This window comes from Abramis brama (genome assembly GCF_963993115.1).
Source record: "Abramis brama genome assembly, chromosome: 22".
NCBI classification, from domain to species: Eukaryota; Metazoa; Chordata; class Actinopteri; order Cypriniformes; family Leuciscidae; genus Abramis; species Abramis brama.
This window is the reverse complement of record NC_139984.1, coordinates 29,539,439-29,555,611: the sequence shown is the minus strand read 5'-3', so window position 1 is coordinate 29,555,611 and position 16,173 is coordinate 29,539,439. Positions and strand designations below refer to the sequence as shown.

General features: G+C 34.7%; 2 protein-coding genes across 2 annotated transcripts in view; one reads left to right on the top strand and one right to left on the bottom strand.

The window, feature by feature from the left end:
- dlgap4a (discs, large homolog-associated protein 4a) overlaps window positions 1-2,351 on the top strand; it is a 169,569-nt gene extending 167,218 nt beyond the window's left edge. Inside the window, exon 13 of the mRNA XM_084098390.1 lies at window positions 974-2,351. Within this exon, the coding sequence (XP_083954516.1) occupies window positions 974-1,198 (225 nt within the window). The 3' untranslated portion in view covers window positions 1,199-2,351. The remainder of the gene's footprint in view (window positions 1-973) is intronic.
- Window positions 2,352-8,875: 6,524 nt separating this feature from the next.
- Window positions 8,876-15,180, bottom strand: myl9a (myosin, light chain 9a, regulatory). Its single transcript, XM_084098349.1, is given in 8 exon segments — window positions 8,876-9,042; window positions 11,835-12,006; window positions 12,557-12,718; window positions 13,576-13,782; window positions 15,007-15,066; window positions 15,069-15,093; window positions 15,095-15,126; window positions 15,129-15,180. Coding segments are annotated over 8 exon segments (699 nt in total). The 5' UTR covers window positions 15,166-15,180; the 3' UTR covers window positions 8,876-9,038.
- Between the last annotated feature and the right edge of the window lie 993 nt (window positions 15,181-16,173).

The following is a 16,173-nucleotide window of genomic DNA, read 5'->3' as shown; positions in this document are numbered from 1 at the left end:
AGAAGCGTTCCCTTGTTGGAGCTGCCCGTCCTCGTAATACGGTCATGTGATGAACATGTAGCGCGTCAGATGCTACTAGTAGTTGGCATGAATAGTAATATCCAGTGCAAACAGAGAGAGTGATACTTTAGCGTAATGTATTTATATGTTAAGAATTAACATGAATGATTACATATTCATTTGATAATTGATTTTATTATTATTTTATACATATATTTAATATACTGCACATTATTAATTTTATCAATTTTGTTTTGTTCTATATATGTACTTTACAAATAATTTCTACTCTATATGTATTTATTTTTTAAATCATTTAAAATGTAATGTTTATTTTATAAATGTATTTTAGATTTGCTTTATTATTTTCAGTAAATGTAATTTTTAAGCTAGCATAGTGTATTTTAACAGTTACATTTAATTTTAATGATTAAATAAATATTTTTTCTGTTTTATCAATAACTTTATTAAATATTCTTCATTAATGAATTGCTTTATATTTTATCTATATTTGGTTTTATTTGATGAATAAATTATTAAATATTTAGTATTTATATGTATTTTGTGTTTTATATTTTTTAAATAAACGTAATATTTAAAATAGTGTACTATATTTTAATAGTGCAAATTAATATTAGTGATTTAATACTAATTTTAATTTATTTTATTAAATAGTTAAAAATAAAGATTAAATATTACTTTTTATGTTATTGCAAAACTCAGGTCATATATATATATATATATTATTATAATTATTATTATTATTATTATTATTTATTTATTTATTTTATTTTTCCTCTGGTGTAACTGAGGTTGCTGGATAATATTTAATAAAAATGATTCATTATGAATTTTTATTTTATTATTTAATATTTAATGTAATGGTTAAAAATTGTAATGGTTAAAAAATAGTTTAAAAAAATGATACTCCTAAATGATAATCCTATTTTAACTGTTGAATGATTGTCCTCAGGAGGAGAAGAAGCCTGCTCCAGCCCACACACCAAAGAAGACTGTAAAGATAAAGTCCAGCGGCGGGAAGGAGAAGAGCCTGGACTCTGTGGCCGATAAGCAGCGTCAGGAGGCCAGGAAGCGTTTAATGGCGGCCAAACGCGCCGTTTCCGAGCGGCAGAACTCCGCCACCGAGAGCGCCGAAAGCATCGAGATCTACGTCCCCGAGGCTCAGACACGGCTCTAATAAACCACCAAACCATAAACTCCTCCCACTCCTAGAGACGCTGTCTGGCGCTCACGGACACGCTCACTCTTGCGGAGCCGGAGCGCACCACGCCTGGATCTAAAGGTGAACGGCCGGAAACAATGAGCAAAAAAAAAAAAAAAAAACAATAAAAAGAGCGAAAAATTGAATTTGAACGCTTCCGCGTCGCCGCTGCCACTGAAGAACCTCCTGTTGACCGTTTGTTTATATGGCTTCCCCTTGTTATAATTATAAATGTTATAAAAGGTAACTATCTCATGGAATATATCAAGACTTTGTCTGTAAATTGTGCTAATATCTCTGATGATGAAAAGACCGCGTCAGATCTCAGACCCTTTACTCGCGTCACATGACCCGCTTCACCCGTCACATGACCCACGGACAGCATGCACTCAGGATCCTGCACGTGTGCACTTGTCTTTCATCAGCGCAGTCTTCCCGTTCTCACAAACACCTTTCTTTTCCCTTTTTTTCCGGCTGTGTGGAGCGCCGCCGTCGGGAGCACGAACACGAACACGTGACTTTATCACTCGAAGCGTTTGAATGGCGTTGCGTATGTGAATGTGGATTTCTGCGGTCGAGGTTTTGATGGTACAGTAGATACTTGAAGTGTGAAGCGGATCACCGCAGGAAGTCGTAGAATAGCACAGGAAGCAGATTTTTAGCACTGTTTGTTTCACGTCACTTTTCACTCCAGTAAAATTGAATGCAGAAACGCATTTCAGCTTGATTTATTTTCCACGTCAAACAATCCATTTTTATTTAATAGGGTGCAAATATGACCACTCGACTTTGTTTTTATGATGAATGTTTTAAAACTTCAACAATGACAATGTCCAGATTTTGACTTGGACCAACAGCCTGTTTGTTTTGTATTATTATTATTATTATTATTATTATTATTATTATTATTAATATTATTTTAATTTGAAAGGTTTCAGTTGTTTTCTGTTGTCCATTCCTTCATGTGTTCTTCAGCACGGTTTCCTGATGCTACGGTTCCAGCGATGACCGTACAGCCGTGTCTCTGTGTGACCAATTAGAGCCCATCATTTGTGATCAAATGTGTTTTTTTTATTTTTTATTATTATTATTTTCTTTGACAGATATTAAAAACATCCGTTACCCAAAACTCCGCTGATTTTAGTTTGGAAAAGTTGTTTCAGTGTCAGATTTCCACACATTGAGTATCACAGTATTGACTGTCTTCAGCATGTTGACCAACAGATGGTTTCCTGAGCATATTAAACTGGGTTCAAATGTGTTTAACACACTTCACCTTTCAGATCTCGGAGAATCACTGCCGGTTTGTTCATGTGCCGAATTACGTATAATCCTAATATACACTTCCTGGACAAAAGAAAAAAGTCTCTGTTTGGATTTAAATAGGCAAATGCTTAAGAGTCTATGATTGGATCATTATTGCAGTGATTATTATGTATGGCAACAGTTCCTCTAACCCTGATTGATGGAGTGTGTAGCTTTTCATTTCTTAAACAACCGTGTATGAAGACACATCATGACCATATTCCAGGATGACCATGTCAAGATTCAGCAGGCTCAGATTGTGAAAGAATGGTTGGGAGGGAGCATGAATCATTTCCAGAGCTTAAAGGGATATTTCACTGCTGGAAAGATGAATGTGTATTTAAATTGGGTCATTTATGTAGTAGAAATGTGAAATTATTTAGAAGTTGGTGCCCTCTAGACTGAGAAAAACCAGAAAATGTATTTTTGGCTCATGTGGATGAAAGACAACGACTCCCAGAATGCACTTGCTTCGCTGCCCTACGAGGACACTCCCAAGCCACGCCTACCGGTTACAGAGGGCAGTGTCGGGAGAAATGATACAACTAGGCTACTAGTTGACTCGAAACTGAAAAGATGGCGTTTTATCGTGAGATCCCCCTATGGGCGGGTTGAACACATGCGGGACGAGCTCCTCCTACTGGCTGTAGTCTCTCGCCTCTGGACAAACAAGCCTCCGATGATCATGACGCTAAATGCCGATTTTTGCATCATCAGAGGTTTTTTTACAGACACACAATACAGAAATCTCTCGTCTCAGGGGGACACGAGGGAGGGAAGCACGGGCATTTTGAAAATACTACCGGGTTTCTACTGATACAAAGCTTAATGCTAATCGGTGAAGGATCCCTTTAAATTGATTGAGAGTCTTTGGGATGTGCCCGAGGAGACTTTACAGAGTGCTGGACTCTGGCATTGACAATACAAGATCTTGACCAAAAAATTCATGGAAATAAATGTTGTAATGTCTTCCTGGAATATGGCCGTAATGTGTCTTCATACACGGTTGTTTAAGAAATGAAAAGCTACACACTCCATCAGTTAGGCTTAGAAGAACGGTTCCCATACATAATAATCACTGCAATAATGATCCAATCATAGACTCTGAAGCATTTGCCTATTTAAATCCAAACAGAGACTTTTATTATTATTATTATTTATTTATTTTTGGCCAGCAGTGTATGAGGCCTTTAGTTCACAAGCAAACCATTTTCTGAAGCTGGAGAAAAATTGCGTTTAAATGGTGAGTGTTTATGCAGGAGATTAGATGGCACTATTATTAATAATTCATACATTTTTCAGAGTGTGTATTCCATTGTAAGCGTTAAAGGGATAGTTCACCCAAAAATGAAAATTATGCTTGCTATAAAGTTCTGACTGAGAAGATCCCAGTGTTTCAGAAGCTTGATTCTCATGGTTTGTGTGGTGTGTGTGAAGTTCAGACTTGCTTCAGTTTGAACTCAACATGTAGAAGAACGTGAGTCATGTTCATAAAATCTTTTCTTTGTTCACATGATGACTGAGGCATGAACACACATGATTCAGTTTTCTTAAGATCTGGATTTTAGCAGCCCCTCCTGTCTTCTCGTAATAGGCAATTATTATTATATAGTGTATGTCTTTTTTTTTTTTTTGGGAAACTGTGAAACTCTACCATTCAAAGGTTTGGGGTAGCCTAAATAAGGTTTTTAAAAAGACTAAAAGTGATAGTAAAAACATTTATAATCTTACAAAATAATTCTATTTCTAAATAAATACTGTTCTTTTGAACTTTCTATTCATCAAAGAACCCTTAAAAAGTATTATTGCAAAAATATTACGTTTTTTATTAAGCGGAAAAACTGGCAACATATTGATAATAGTAAGAAATATTTCTTGAGCATCAAATCATCATATTATAATGATTTTTGAAGGATCATGTAAGACTGGAGTAATGATGCTGAAAATTCAGCTTTGATCACAGGAATAAATTACATTCACATTTATGTATAAAAAAAACATAAATTTTTAATAATAATTCACAGTCATACTGTTTTCCCTGTAATTGTTTGATCACATAATGCAGTCCTGGCGAGCAAAAGAGTCAAAAACGGCACGAGGGTGAGTAAAATATGACTGTTTTATGGAAATGTTTACATGCACTGATATTCCTCAAATCCGAATAAATCCAATGCAATTCTAGATTCTGAAAGTTGTTTATATAAACTTTGCAGTCCGTTTCTTTGCATCTGTTCCGAACTAAATTTCAGCAGACACACAAATATTAAAATATTGTATGCAATGCGACTGCGATTCTCATCTCTGTTAGGCCTATATTTAACAATATTAACTCATATTTGACTCTTAATAGTGGCATTTATAAACGCGTTCTATCTAACTTACCACTATCCACACATTATTTACAATCAAATCAACATTCATTCAATTCAGTCAGACGAATAGGCAGGAAATATTTAACACTTATTACTCCGATTTTGACGTTTAGAGTTTGGCTTTCTGATTCGTATCCAGCGATCTCATAATGTCGTGTTCATTGACATCTGGGCAAGTGTGGACAGTCTTTCACACAAAGAACGATAACTATAGTTAAGTGAAAAGTCAACGATATAGTTAAATAACAGAGTCCACACCACAACTGTAACGATAACGGCACCGATAAATTATATCGTTGGAATCACTTTCAGAACGATTTTTTTCCCCGCTAATGAACGATAAAACATTCACAGCCAATCAGAATCCATCTTGCTTGAAAGAGCTCGAGCATTTAAAGTGACAGACTTATAATAAACAATGATATCGTGCATTAGTGTGGACACAATATGGTTAGGCTATGTTCTTTGTGTGATCAAACTTTAGGTTAATGATCTACAGCAAAACAGAGCAATTAAGCGTTGGTGCTGGTTTTTAATTGCTACAATAGTAATTTCTCGTTAGAAATAACATCGAAAAAGTTGGTCAAAACCGTAGCCTACATTTACACACAACTTTCACTTTCAGACGCCACATATTTTTTAGCTCTGCACTGTTCTATAAAATCAGTAGGCTTCTTCACGTTTGCAATAGTGCTGATATTCGGGAAAACGACATCCTCAGTTATAAACATAAATATAGGCTAAAACTTAAAAACAAGAACTCATAAAGCAGGGCTATATGTATGACATACAGGGACTTTTTTGTTTTTTTGCCCTATATATCTAGAATTTAGGGAGTATTTTTTATTAATTTTGGTGGCATTTTTGCCTCAAGACCCGATAATTTCCGCCCCTGGTGAGTGTGAGGCGTGATGGCCGGGGAAGCGGCTCTTTTTCAAGGCCCGTTTCAAGTCAAACAGGTGAAACAGCAAATATTAATAAATATTATTATGTTTAAACAGTAGCGATATTGTTTAAACATAACATTTGTTAAGAGTAGTTGAATCATTCACATTCAGGTTGCATATTGACTTTTTTATTATCTGACCACAGTTGTTTTTCTAAGCATGACATTTTATGACAGATAGGAATACTTGTCTTAATGAACTTCTGGACCAATCACAGCTCAGAATGCTCGGATTTATCAAACGTTTTACACAATTGACTCGAGCAATAAAGTAGCATCTTATGTTACTGTTTGTCATAGATCGTCCAGTCGTGTGAACGGTGACTGTTTGTCCTTGTTCATCATGTTCAACTTGTCTGTTTTGTGTTCTCAAGTTTCCTGACCTGCTTTTCCAACAGATACTGAAACTCAGCACAAATTTCTGAACTCTGCATGTCAGCAATATCAGAGTCTTCAAACCTTTGTGTTCTGGTGGGAGGATTGATTATTTGCTTTGGATTGAATATCAATGAACTCAAATACATTGAATCTTAATAGGGCTAAACTGGACTGAACACACTAATGGACTTTCAGTGGACATCTCCCCTGCCTTTGTATATTTTATTTATTGTTTTATTCTTTTTTCTTTTTTTTTTTACATGTGATGCCTCAGATTTTATTGAAAGGATATTGTTGTATATATACACACACACACAAACATACGTGTGTGTGTGTGTGTGTGTGTCAGATGCTAATGGACACAAATCAAATGTACTTCACATTGTCATGTTTTTGTTTTTATGCCAACTTTGGAGAGAAATAGTCTAGACGTAGAGGGCCGATACTGACGCTTTCATGCACAACATTTGTTCAATCCATCAGGTTGTTTCTTGCACTTTTGTTTGTGTGTTTATAGTGAAAAACCAGGGTTAAATGAACCGTTTTAGTGGTAAATGGCACTTTCCATTAATGGGCGGCAAATTTGTGTTTAATTGTCACTTAGTTTCAAACTACAGATATGCTGTATTCAATATAGATACAAATATACATTTTAATGAATGTATTTTTATTTAACTGGCTAAAATTTTCATGATCTTCCCCCAAATGACAAAATTTGTATGACAAATGACAAAAAAACAGTATGTACAGTATACCATACCATACATACACACACATATTTACAAACTTGTGTTAGATGAGATTAATCGATATATATATATATATATATATATATATATATATATATATATATATATATATATATATATATATATATATATATATATATATATATATATATATAAATCGATATATATATTTAAGAAATATTTGCATGTATATCCTGTATATATATTTATACATAATTTATATTATATATAAATATTAATATTTTATATATAAATAACACATTTTTCTTAAATATATACATGCATGTGTGTGTATTTATATATACAAAATAATTATACACAGTACACACACATATATTATGTAAACAAAAAACTTTATTTTGGATGTGATTAATCATTGACCAGCACTAATATTAACATAAATATATACACACATACACATTACACACACACATATACTGTACAAACATTTATGTTAGATGCGATTAATCGATTAGATGGGACTTATATAAATATATATATATATATATATATATATGTGTGTGTGTGTGTGTGTGTGTGTATAGCCTCTATATATATATATATATATATATATATATGTGTGTGTGTGTGTGTATAGCCTCTATATATATATATATATATATATATGTGTGTGTGTGTGTATATATATATATATATGCGTATATATTTATATATATATATATATGTATATATGTGTGTGTGTATATGTGTGTGTATATATATATATATATATATATATATATATATATATATATATATATATATATATGCGTATATATTTATATATATGTGTGTGTGTGTGTATATATATATATATATATATGTGTGTGTGTGTGTGTGTATGTGTGTGTGTGTGTATGTATGTATGTATGTATATGTATGTGAAATAGATTTCAAACCTTTTATAGAAAGAATGGAAAATTGTAGTTTGTCATTTTGAGGTCGTAAGCTCCTCCTTTCACTGAACCTTCAGACCAAATGACTTCATTAAAGAGATTTAAGCATTACCCCTTTTGTGGAAAGTGCCAGAACACGATTAACTGGTTTAACACTGATGAATTTCTCTGTGTGGTTTGGTTTTGAGCACCAATATAATAATGAACACATGAAATCTGATCTTGGATCAGTGAATTCAATATGCATACAGGTCCAAATCTCATCCTTGCGTCTCCAAAGTCCAGAGAAAGAGAGATTTACTATAGATATCTATCATTGATGGTTATTATTTTTCAGAACTGACATGTTTTAAAGTAATATAGATATACAATGTTACACTCTGTAGATTGTAGGATTGTTGTGGGAATATTTCTTTTACAATCAAAATAAAGTTTTATTTAACAAGAACAGCAGAACAATGTATGGAGTGTTTGTTCCTCGAGCCCTATCGGGTGGCGTCGCTTTTATATTGTTCATGTTCATTTATTATTGTTCAGCACTGTAAAAAATGATATGATCAATAAGTCATGACAACATATGTTTTTCCATTACTTTACGTCATCAAAATAATTTAACCAATTGTAAATTTGTTTGTTTTGTTCAAGTTTAAACTATAGGCAAACATTTTTTATTTTTTAATTAGTTGAAATTACTTTTTGATTATATTTAAAAATGTAAGGCAGCAACTGAACTTTTTATTTTGTTTAATTTTCAAGTTGAACTGGGAGGTTTTTTTGTTTTTTACAGTGAGTCCATCTCATGAAATCTTGGCTCATATTTCACCGATTTTATAGTAAAATGTGATTGAATTGTTTGTTTTAAAAGCTGTAAAACCTATTTATCTTGTGTTAAATTTTGTGTGATGATGCAGAAATACTTTGTATTTCTATTTAAAATGATGCTTGTATCGGCCCACGTGACGATCCGTTTGCAGAACAAATAATGATTCATTCAGATTCTTATAGAATTTATTCTCAAATGTACAAACTTTATTTTCAATAGAGAAATTCAGCAAAATGACATTGTGGAGATTGGACTTCTTGATATCTTTTTGATAACTTCATATCTTTATCTTCATGTGAAGGACTGTTTTTGTCTCCTGCAGATTCAGTCTGATAACTTACACAGGTTTATCTGGAGAGACAAAGAAAGAAAACAGGTCAAATACTGGATCTTTATTTTGTGAAGTATGTGCAAAACTCATGTGAAATATATGACAGTGGTTTCTAGTGCATTGCAGTGTGTTTTCTTATATATGGATGACGTCAAAACCCGGAAAACTGAGTGCCAGTTCACACATATATTTCATAACATATATTTGCTCTTAAAGACGCGAGACACAGGTCAGTAGAACCAGAGCCCATCTACGGAGAGCCTGGCCACTCCCTATTAAAGGAATAGTTCACTTTAAAATTCTGTCATCATATAATCACCCTCATGTTGTTTCAAACCTGTATGAATTTCCTTCTGCTGAACACAAAGGAAGATATTTAGAATAATATCAGTAACCAGGCAGTTTTTGGGTCCCATTGACTTCCATAGTAGGAAAAAAATATACTATGGAAGTCAATGGGACCCAAAAACTGTCTGGTTACTGACATTCTTCTAAATATCTTCCTTTGTGTTCAGCAGAAGAAAGAAATTCATACAGGTTTGAAACAACATGAGGGTGAGTATATGATGACAGAATTTTCATTTTAAAGTGAACTACTCCTTTAAGTCCTATTGTACCGAATTGTAGTTCCACCAGAGTTCCACTGGGGGCGACTGCCCACGAGTGCAAAATGAATGGGAGTCTAGGGGGCTAGACGGCTAAATGATTGGTCAGTGAAGGACTGATTACGACCAGAGATACCGCTTGATGGCATCGTGGCATCCGAAGTGGGACCAGAAACAAACCAAACAGAAACTCTTCTAGCACGTGTATTTACCTGTGTCAGCTGTGTTGTCGATGCCTCGAGAGAAAAGAAAGTGCAGAGCGCGAAAGCACCAAAGTGACTGAAGGACTGCCGTAAAGCAGTATCTCTGGTCGTACGATGTGTATGACGTCATTGACATTTTAAAAGACTTTTTAAAGCAAATAAGTGACTCTAAAAAATCTAACACCCAGCAATGTGTAATTTCTTTGTATCTCCTTTCGAATACAACATTCAAATTACTAGACAAAAAATTATATCCTGAGAAAAGTGGATTTTGATGTGTATAGCGCCATAGACCTCCATTCATTCTGCACTCGTCCTGTGAGCGCCCTCATATGGAATCAGAGAGGAACTGCAACCAGTTCAGAAGCCGGAAGTGTGCTGAGAGTGAAACTTCTTGCCTTATTAGACATTCTCTGGTAGAACGAAAGAAAGCGCAAGCCGCTTTGAGCGCCGTGTCAGACTTTACAAAAGACAATTAACACTTAAAGATATGGCAAGCCAAAAGGGTCAGAATTACGCAATAGATGAATCGCATTTACATCCAAAACGCCTTTTTGAGCACCGTCAAATATACTCCAAACGCTGTAAAAATAAGTGCGCATTAGACGGCGCTTTAGTTTTTGTGAAATGCGGCGCTTATTACGGCATTTGGCTCGCCACAAGACGCTGTAAAACAGGCCGTTTTAATTGCACAAAAGCGAACGTTATTTACGGCACTTTTCCTTGTAGATGAGCCAAGTTTGATAAGTTTAAACTGTTCTCACCCAATCATTGATGGCCTAAGCATGCGAAATGATGCGTTTGTGTAAGAACAATATCCATATTTATAACTTTATTGAATAAAATATCTTGATTTCGACAGACGGCCGTACGCATCGATTTACGGCAATAGACCTGACACATGATGTACTGACGAACACTGAAGTGCAGAGGATAGAGCAAAACAAAACACCAGTCACCAGTCTAAAACAAGAACTTGTAAAGAAATATGTCAGAGGATTTCGATAGAAGAGAAGAGGAGCTTGAGTTTGTTGCCCAGCCCTGTTTGTTTGAACCGCGAGAGGCATCAAAGCTTACGCTACTCCTCTACATCGCGTCAGGGTTAAGCCTTTCGCATAAGTTGAGTTGCCAAGGCTGTCTGCCAGAAGCTTGTTTTAGTTTATAAAGTTTTAAACAAGGATATTTTTCTTACAAAAACCCATCGCTTTGCTTCAGAAGGCCTTTATTAACCCCATGGAGCCGTATGGATTACTTTTATGATGGATGGATGCACTTTTTTGGACTTCAAAATCAGGACACGCCATTCACTATAAAGCTTGGAAGAGCCAGGATATTTTTTAATATAACTCAGATTGTGTTCGTCTGAAAGAAGATAGTCATATACACCTGCTTGAGGGTGAGTAAATCATGGGATCATTTTCATTTTTAGCGTGTTTATATTGTAAAACAGTGGAAATGTAGTGCAGTGGAATAAAAAAAATACACGTATTGTGTGAACGGCCAGTAATCGCCACAGGTTCCCTCTACATTTTTTCCTACGGGTTTTTAATTATTATTATTTTATTTTTTTTCAGTTTATGAGCAAAATAAGGTCTGTGGTGAAAATACCTTGGTAATTACCAAGTGAATACCAAGGTAAAAATACCTTGACACTACTTCGAAGTTTTGTCCTGCAACGTAAAGTGCACATACTCACACCCCAAATGTCCTTATCTAGTTACTTATTAAAAAACATAGCCTACATTTTTTTAAATAAACAGCTTCAAAATTCGCTTTCTAGATTCTAGTTTACATTGTAGAGCAAAACGTTCAAGTAACATCAAGTTATGTTTACCACAGACCTTATATTGAAAACCCCCATTATAAAAATGCATAGGAAAATCTAGAGGGAACCACTGGTGATAAAGTGATAAAACTGAACTAATGGATCATCAAAATCATTAGATGTAAGGGATCAGTACATATATAATAAGTTGCTAAATGAATCTGGCTGCTGTTTTTTACATGTCGTCCTTGTCTTTGGCGCCGTGTTTGAGGATGCGAGTGAACTCGACGTAGTTGAAGTTCCCTTTCTTGTCGATGGGCGCCTCTCGGAAGAGCTCGTCCACTTCTTCATCTGTGAAACGATCACCCATGGTGGTCAGCAGCTCTCGGAGATGATCCTCGTGGATGAAACCTGTTACACACGGCAGATTACAGGCTTATGGCAACATCACAACCATTTAAGAGCGCAGTTAAAAGAAAAAACTTTTTAAAATACGTCAGGGTCTGTCTACTAAACACAAAAATCCAATTATTTTAAAAGATTTTTTTTTTGTTGAAAAAAATGACTTTTTATGGTTTTAGTTAGTTAACTATAATAATCATGTTTAGGTTTTAGGAATAATGAATTTATGGTTTTAGTGATATTTCAGGGTCATATTTAAGCCAAAAAATCTAAAGAAAAATATTTATGTATACAATATATATATATATATATATATATATATATATAAAGTGCATTTTTGCTATTATTTCGTAGGCTTATGCCTTTAACCTATGCTGTACATTTTAATATGAACTATTCAAGAAGTTGTTAATGAAACTGTCAATCCTGTGAACTTTATGAGGGAATAATTACACCCCGACATATATTAAAATGCATTCATTTAGCTTGAGATGGTGCAATGCAGTTTATTAACACTTGGACATGTTATTTGTCTGCCAGATTAAAGTCCTCGCTGTACCAGAAGCGTCTTCATCGAAGCATGTGAAGGCGTTTCGTATGACGTCTTCAGGGTCGGTCCCGTTCAGACGTTCTCCAAACATGGTGAGGAACATGGTGAAGTTGATGGGACCCGGAGCTTCACTCATCATTCCCTCCAGATACTCGTCAGACGGGTTCTTCCCTGGATCAAACAATCACATCGATATAAGCCCTCACATGCACACACACACACACACACTTCAACTTCGAAGTTTCATTGGTGTTGGTAAAATCATTCCAGTGTGGTTGATGACAAATGGTTGATATTTTGTATGTTATTTGGCCTGCAAAATATTACTAACAAAAGACATTATTGTTGGAATCCTACAAAACCTCATCTTACATAAGGTAATATTTCAGCCCAAAATCAAGAGAAAAACGAAGCCTATTTAAAAAAAAATAAAAAATTAGGGGAAAAATATATTATTGCATTAATCTTACAAACCCTGTTCTTATTACCTACTTTCTTTCAGGCTAAATTCAAAAGAAAAATGAAGCATATTTAAAAAAAGAAAGAAAGAAAATATTTATGCTATATATGTAACTACCTTATATATATATACCAGGAAGATTTTAAAAGGAGCGCTTCATTCATAAATCCGTAAGATCTTGCCTTCATGCTGTGGAAACACAAACCGGAAGACTGAACACAACGAGCGCTGAAAAGAGGCGGAGCTACATTTGGTAATGTTGACCACTCCCATTTTATAAATGACCCCATTATAGCTATCCAAACGGTAAAGATAAAAAATTTTTTTTATAACTATTGACCTAGAGAGTCCGGAGAATTTTACTGTGGTGGTTTTATTGAGGTTGAGCAAAAAAACGTATGACTAGTTCATAAAAGTGTGTATATAGCTTTAGGTTTTTATATATATATATATAAAATCATGCTTCAGCCCGTTGAACCTACAGGACCAAAGTAAAAAGATGTACCTTAAAGCATCTATTGAGTACACTGAAGTTATTTCCCATGTTATATAAAACCATCTATATTACCAAGAGAGGCCAGCATGTCGTGCAGATCCTCCTTATCGATGAAGCCGTCTCTGTTCTGATCGATCATATTGAAGGCCTCCTTGAACTCCTGGATCTGTGATTGGTCGAACATGGCGAAGACGTTGGAAGTGGCCCTCTGCGGGCGCTTCTTCGTGGTCTTTCCTTTGGCACGCTTGGCTGCGGACATTTTGACTGTTGGGTTTGGTTCTGCAGAAGGAAGAGATGCGAGATTAAAGTCATTAAAGTCGCTTATCGCAGTCTGGAGGGAAATGCAATGCAATAGAGCAATGCCATCGACTCGTATGATGGATGAAGTGTAAGCTTCATTAGTTAACATTAGTTAATGCATTAACTAACATGAACAATACATTTGTTACAGTATTTATTAAGATTTGTTAATGTTAGTTAATCAAAATATAGCTGTTCATTGTTAGTTCACGGTGCATTTACTAATGTTAACAGATACAACCTTTGATTTTAATAATGTATTAGTAAATGTTATAATTAATATTAACTAAAATTAATAAGTGCTGAAGAAGTATTGTTCATTCTTAGTTCATGTTATCTAACCAACCTTATTGAAAGGTGTTACCAATGAAGTACACTCTAAAAAATGCTGTGTTGTTTCAATCCATATTTGGATCAAAAATGGTCAAATATGGACAAACACAACCATTGGGTTTAAAGCATTTTAAACATTTAAACCCATGACCCCAACAGGGATTTAAAAAACCCCAGCATTTTTAGAGTCTGTTTTCAATCTTATTCGGTGGGAAAATATGTATGAAATGCGTATGAAATATGCATCCAGTCTTAAATCATAATAGTTAGAGGCACATTTGATGCTTTCGACATTAAATTGACATGAATTTTCAAGATGTTTCAACAGAATCCTGCGGTGTGACATGCTATTATTCATCTAAAACTTCATTTTTTGTACTGCTTGGAATATTTTACTGAAAACAATTTATTTATCAAACCGCAAGGCCAACTAAATCAAGCCAGTAAAGACTGAAAATGGTGACACTTTACAAAACTTTTGATTTCACTTATACATTCAGTATATGAATATTTGGGTTAAGTACATGTTAACTACATGTACTTACTATAGGCTTAGGATTAATTGCATGTAATTATGCATAATTTATAGCGATAGTAGCTACATGTAACATATGTAACAGACACTTGTAACAGTAAAATAAAGTGTCACCCAAAATCTTGATGTTGAATTATAAAATGTTTATTGTTATATGTGAACAACAGAACAGAATCCCATTTCAGACTTTACATATTTCAAATGTAAAATATCATATATGACCAGTTTTGAAACTATGCATGTTCTCTGCCAGTACTGTTCAGACTGAAAGTGTATTATATCTGTTAACCATTAACAAAACCAACAACGATTGACAGTTCTTAGAGTAAGTGTACCTGGTTTAGCTGTTGAAGACGGTGGAGAATGCCGTGTGTGTTGGATCTGTTCCTCTCTGGGCTGAAGGGAAGTTTGTTTGGTTTTTCAGGCTTTTCTCCACACCTCCCTGTTCCTGAGCGGCCAATGAGGTCAGCCTCCCGTCTGGAGCCTTTAGCCATACAAGGCAAAGGAATCTGAGAGCCACAGACCTCGCATATCCTGAGAAACAGCAGAACGTTTTCACAATGGCCCGGGTCTGGCCAGAACGAGGCCTTATTTAGCAAATAAATGATTAAGTGTGCAGGACAAAAGAAACATTTCCTTTGGCAGCCAGTGCAGATGAAGACAAGCACAGGCTGGCTTTCTAAAGTCATTTCAGGCCCTGCTGAGGGATTTGCATTAGAGGGGGAAAAAAACATGCAAATTTACGAGCTGCTGGCTTGGTAACAGAGATATATCTTCGTTCTTCTTCTTCTTCTCAAATATTTATATACACAAATGATTGGAGAGCTATAAAAATGTTCCTGCTGCAAGCAGTGTCTATTGTTTTACATTGTTTAACACAGTTTGCATAAAGCTACAGCATTTATTGCATAAATAAAACAACTAGGTGATGTTGCAAAAGTTCACACAGTATTTTTCCATATTTTTTGGGGGAAGAAAGCCAATATCAATGTAAGTCTATACACCAATGTTCAGCTGAACAATGACACTATTGTCTTTTTTAGAGCTGCTTTATGGCAGAATTGAACTCTGTTTGCATCATTGAATCATTATGTTCCTGTTTATCCCTGCAAAGCTGCTTAGAAACAATCTGTATAGTGTAAAGCGCTATAGAAAAAAAGGAAACTTGACACTTTCCTTAATTATATTAGACTAAACAACATTCATCCTCAATAATACTCAAGTATTATACACAAATCCGCCCAAAAACACTTTTTACTATAATACAAACCACGGTTAATTTTAGTAAGGGAAGGTTTTAAATGTTTTAATTTCATAAAATAATCAATCTACCATCATAACCGCTAGATATTTCACTGCTTCACTGGCACCTCACACTCTCTGATTGATGTAAAGTGTAACCAATCAGATTAGCGCAATAAACCCCGCCCCCAGCATCTTCATCGCAGTGATTGGTTCAGACGTTGAGCGGCAAATCTTACTGGCTTATCATTAATCACAGA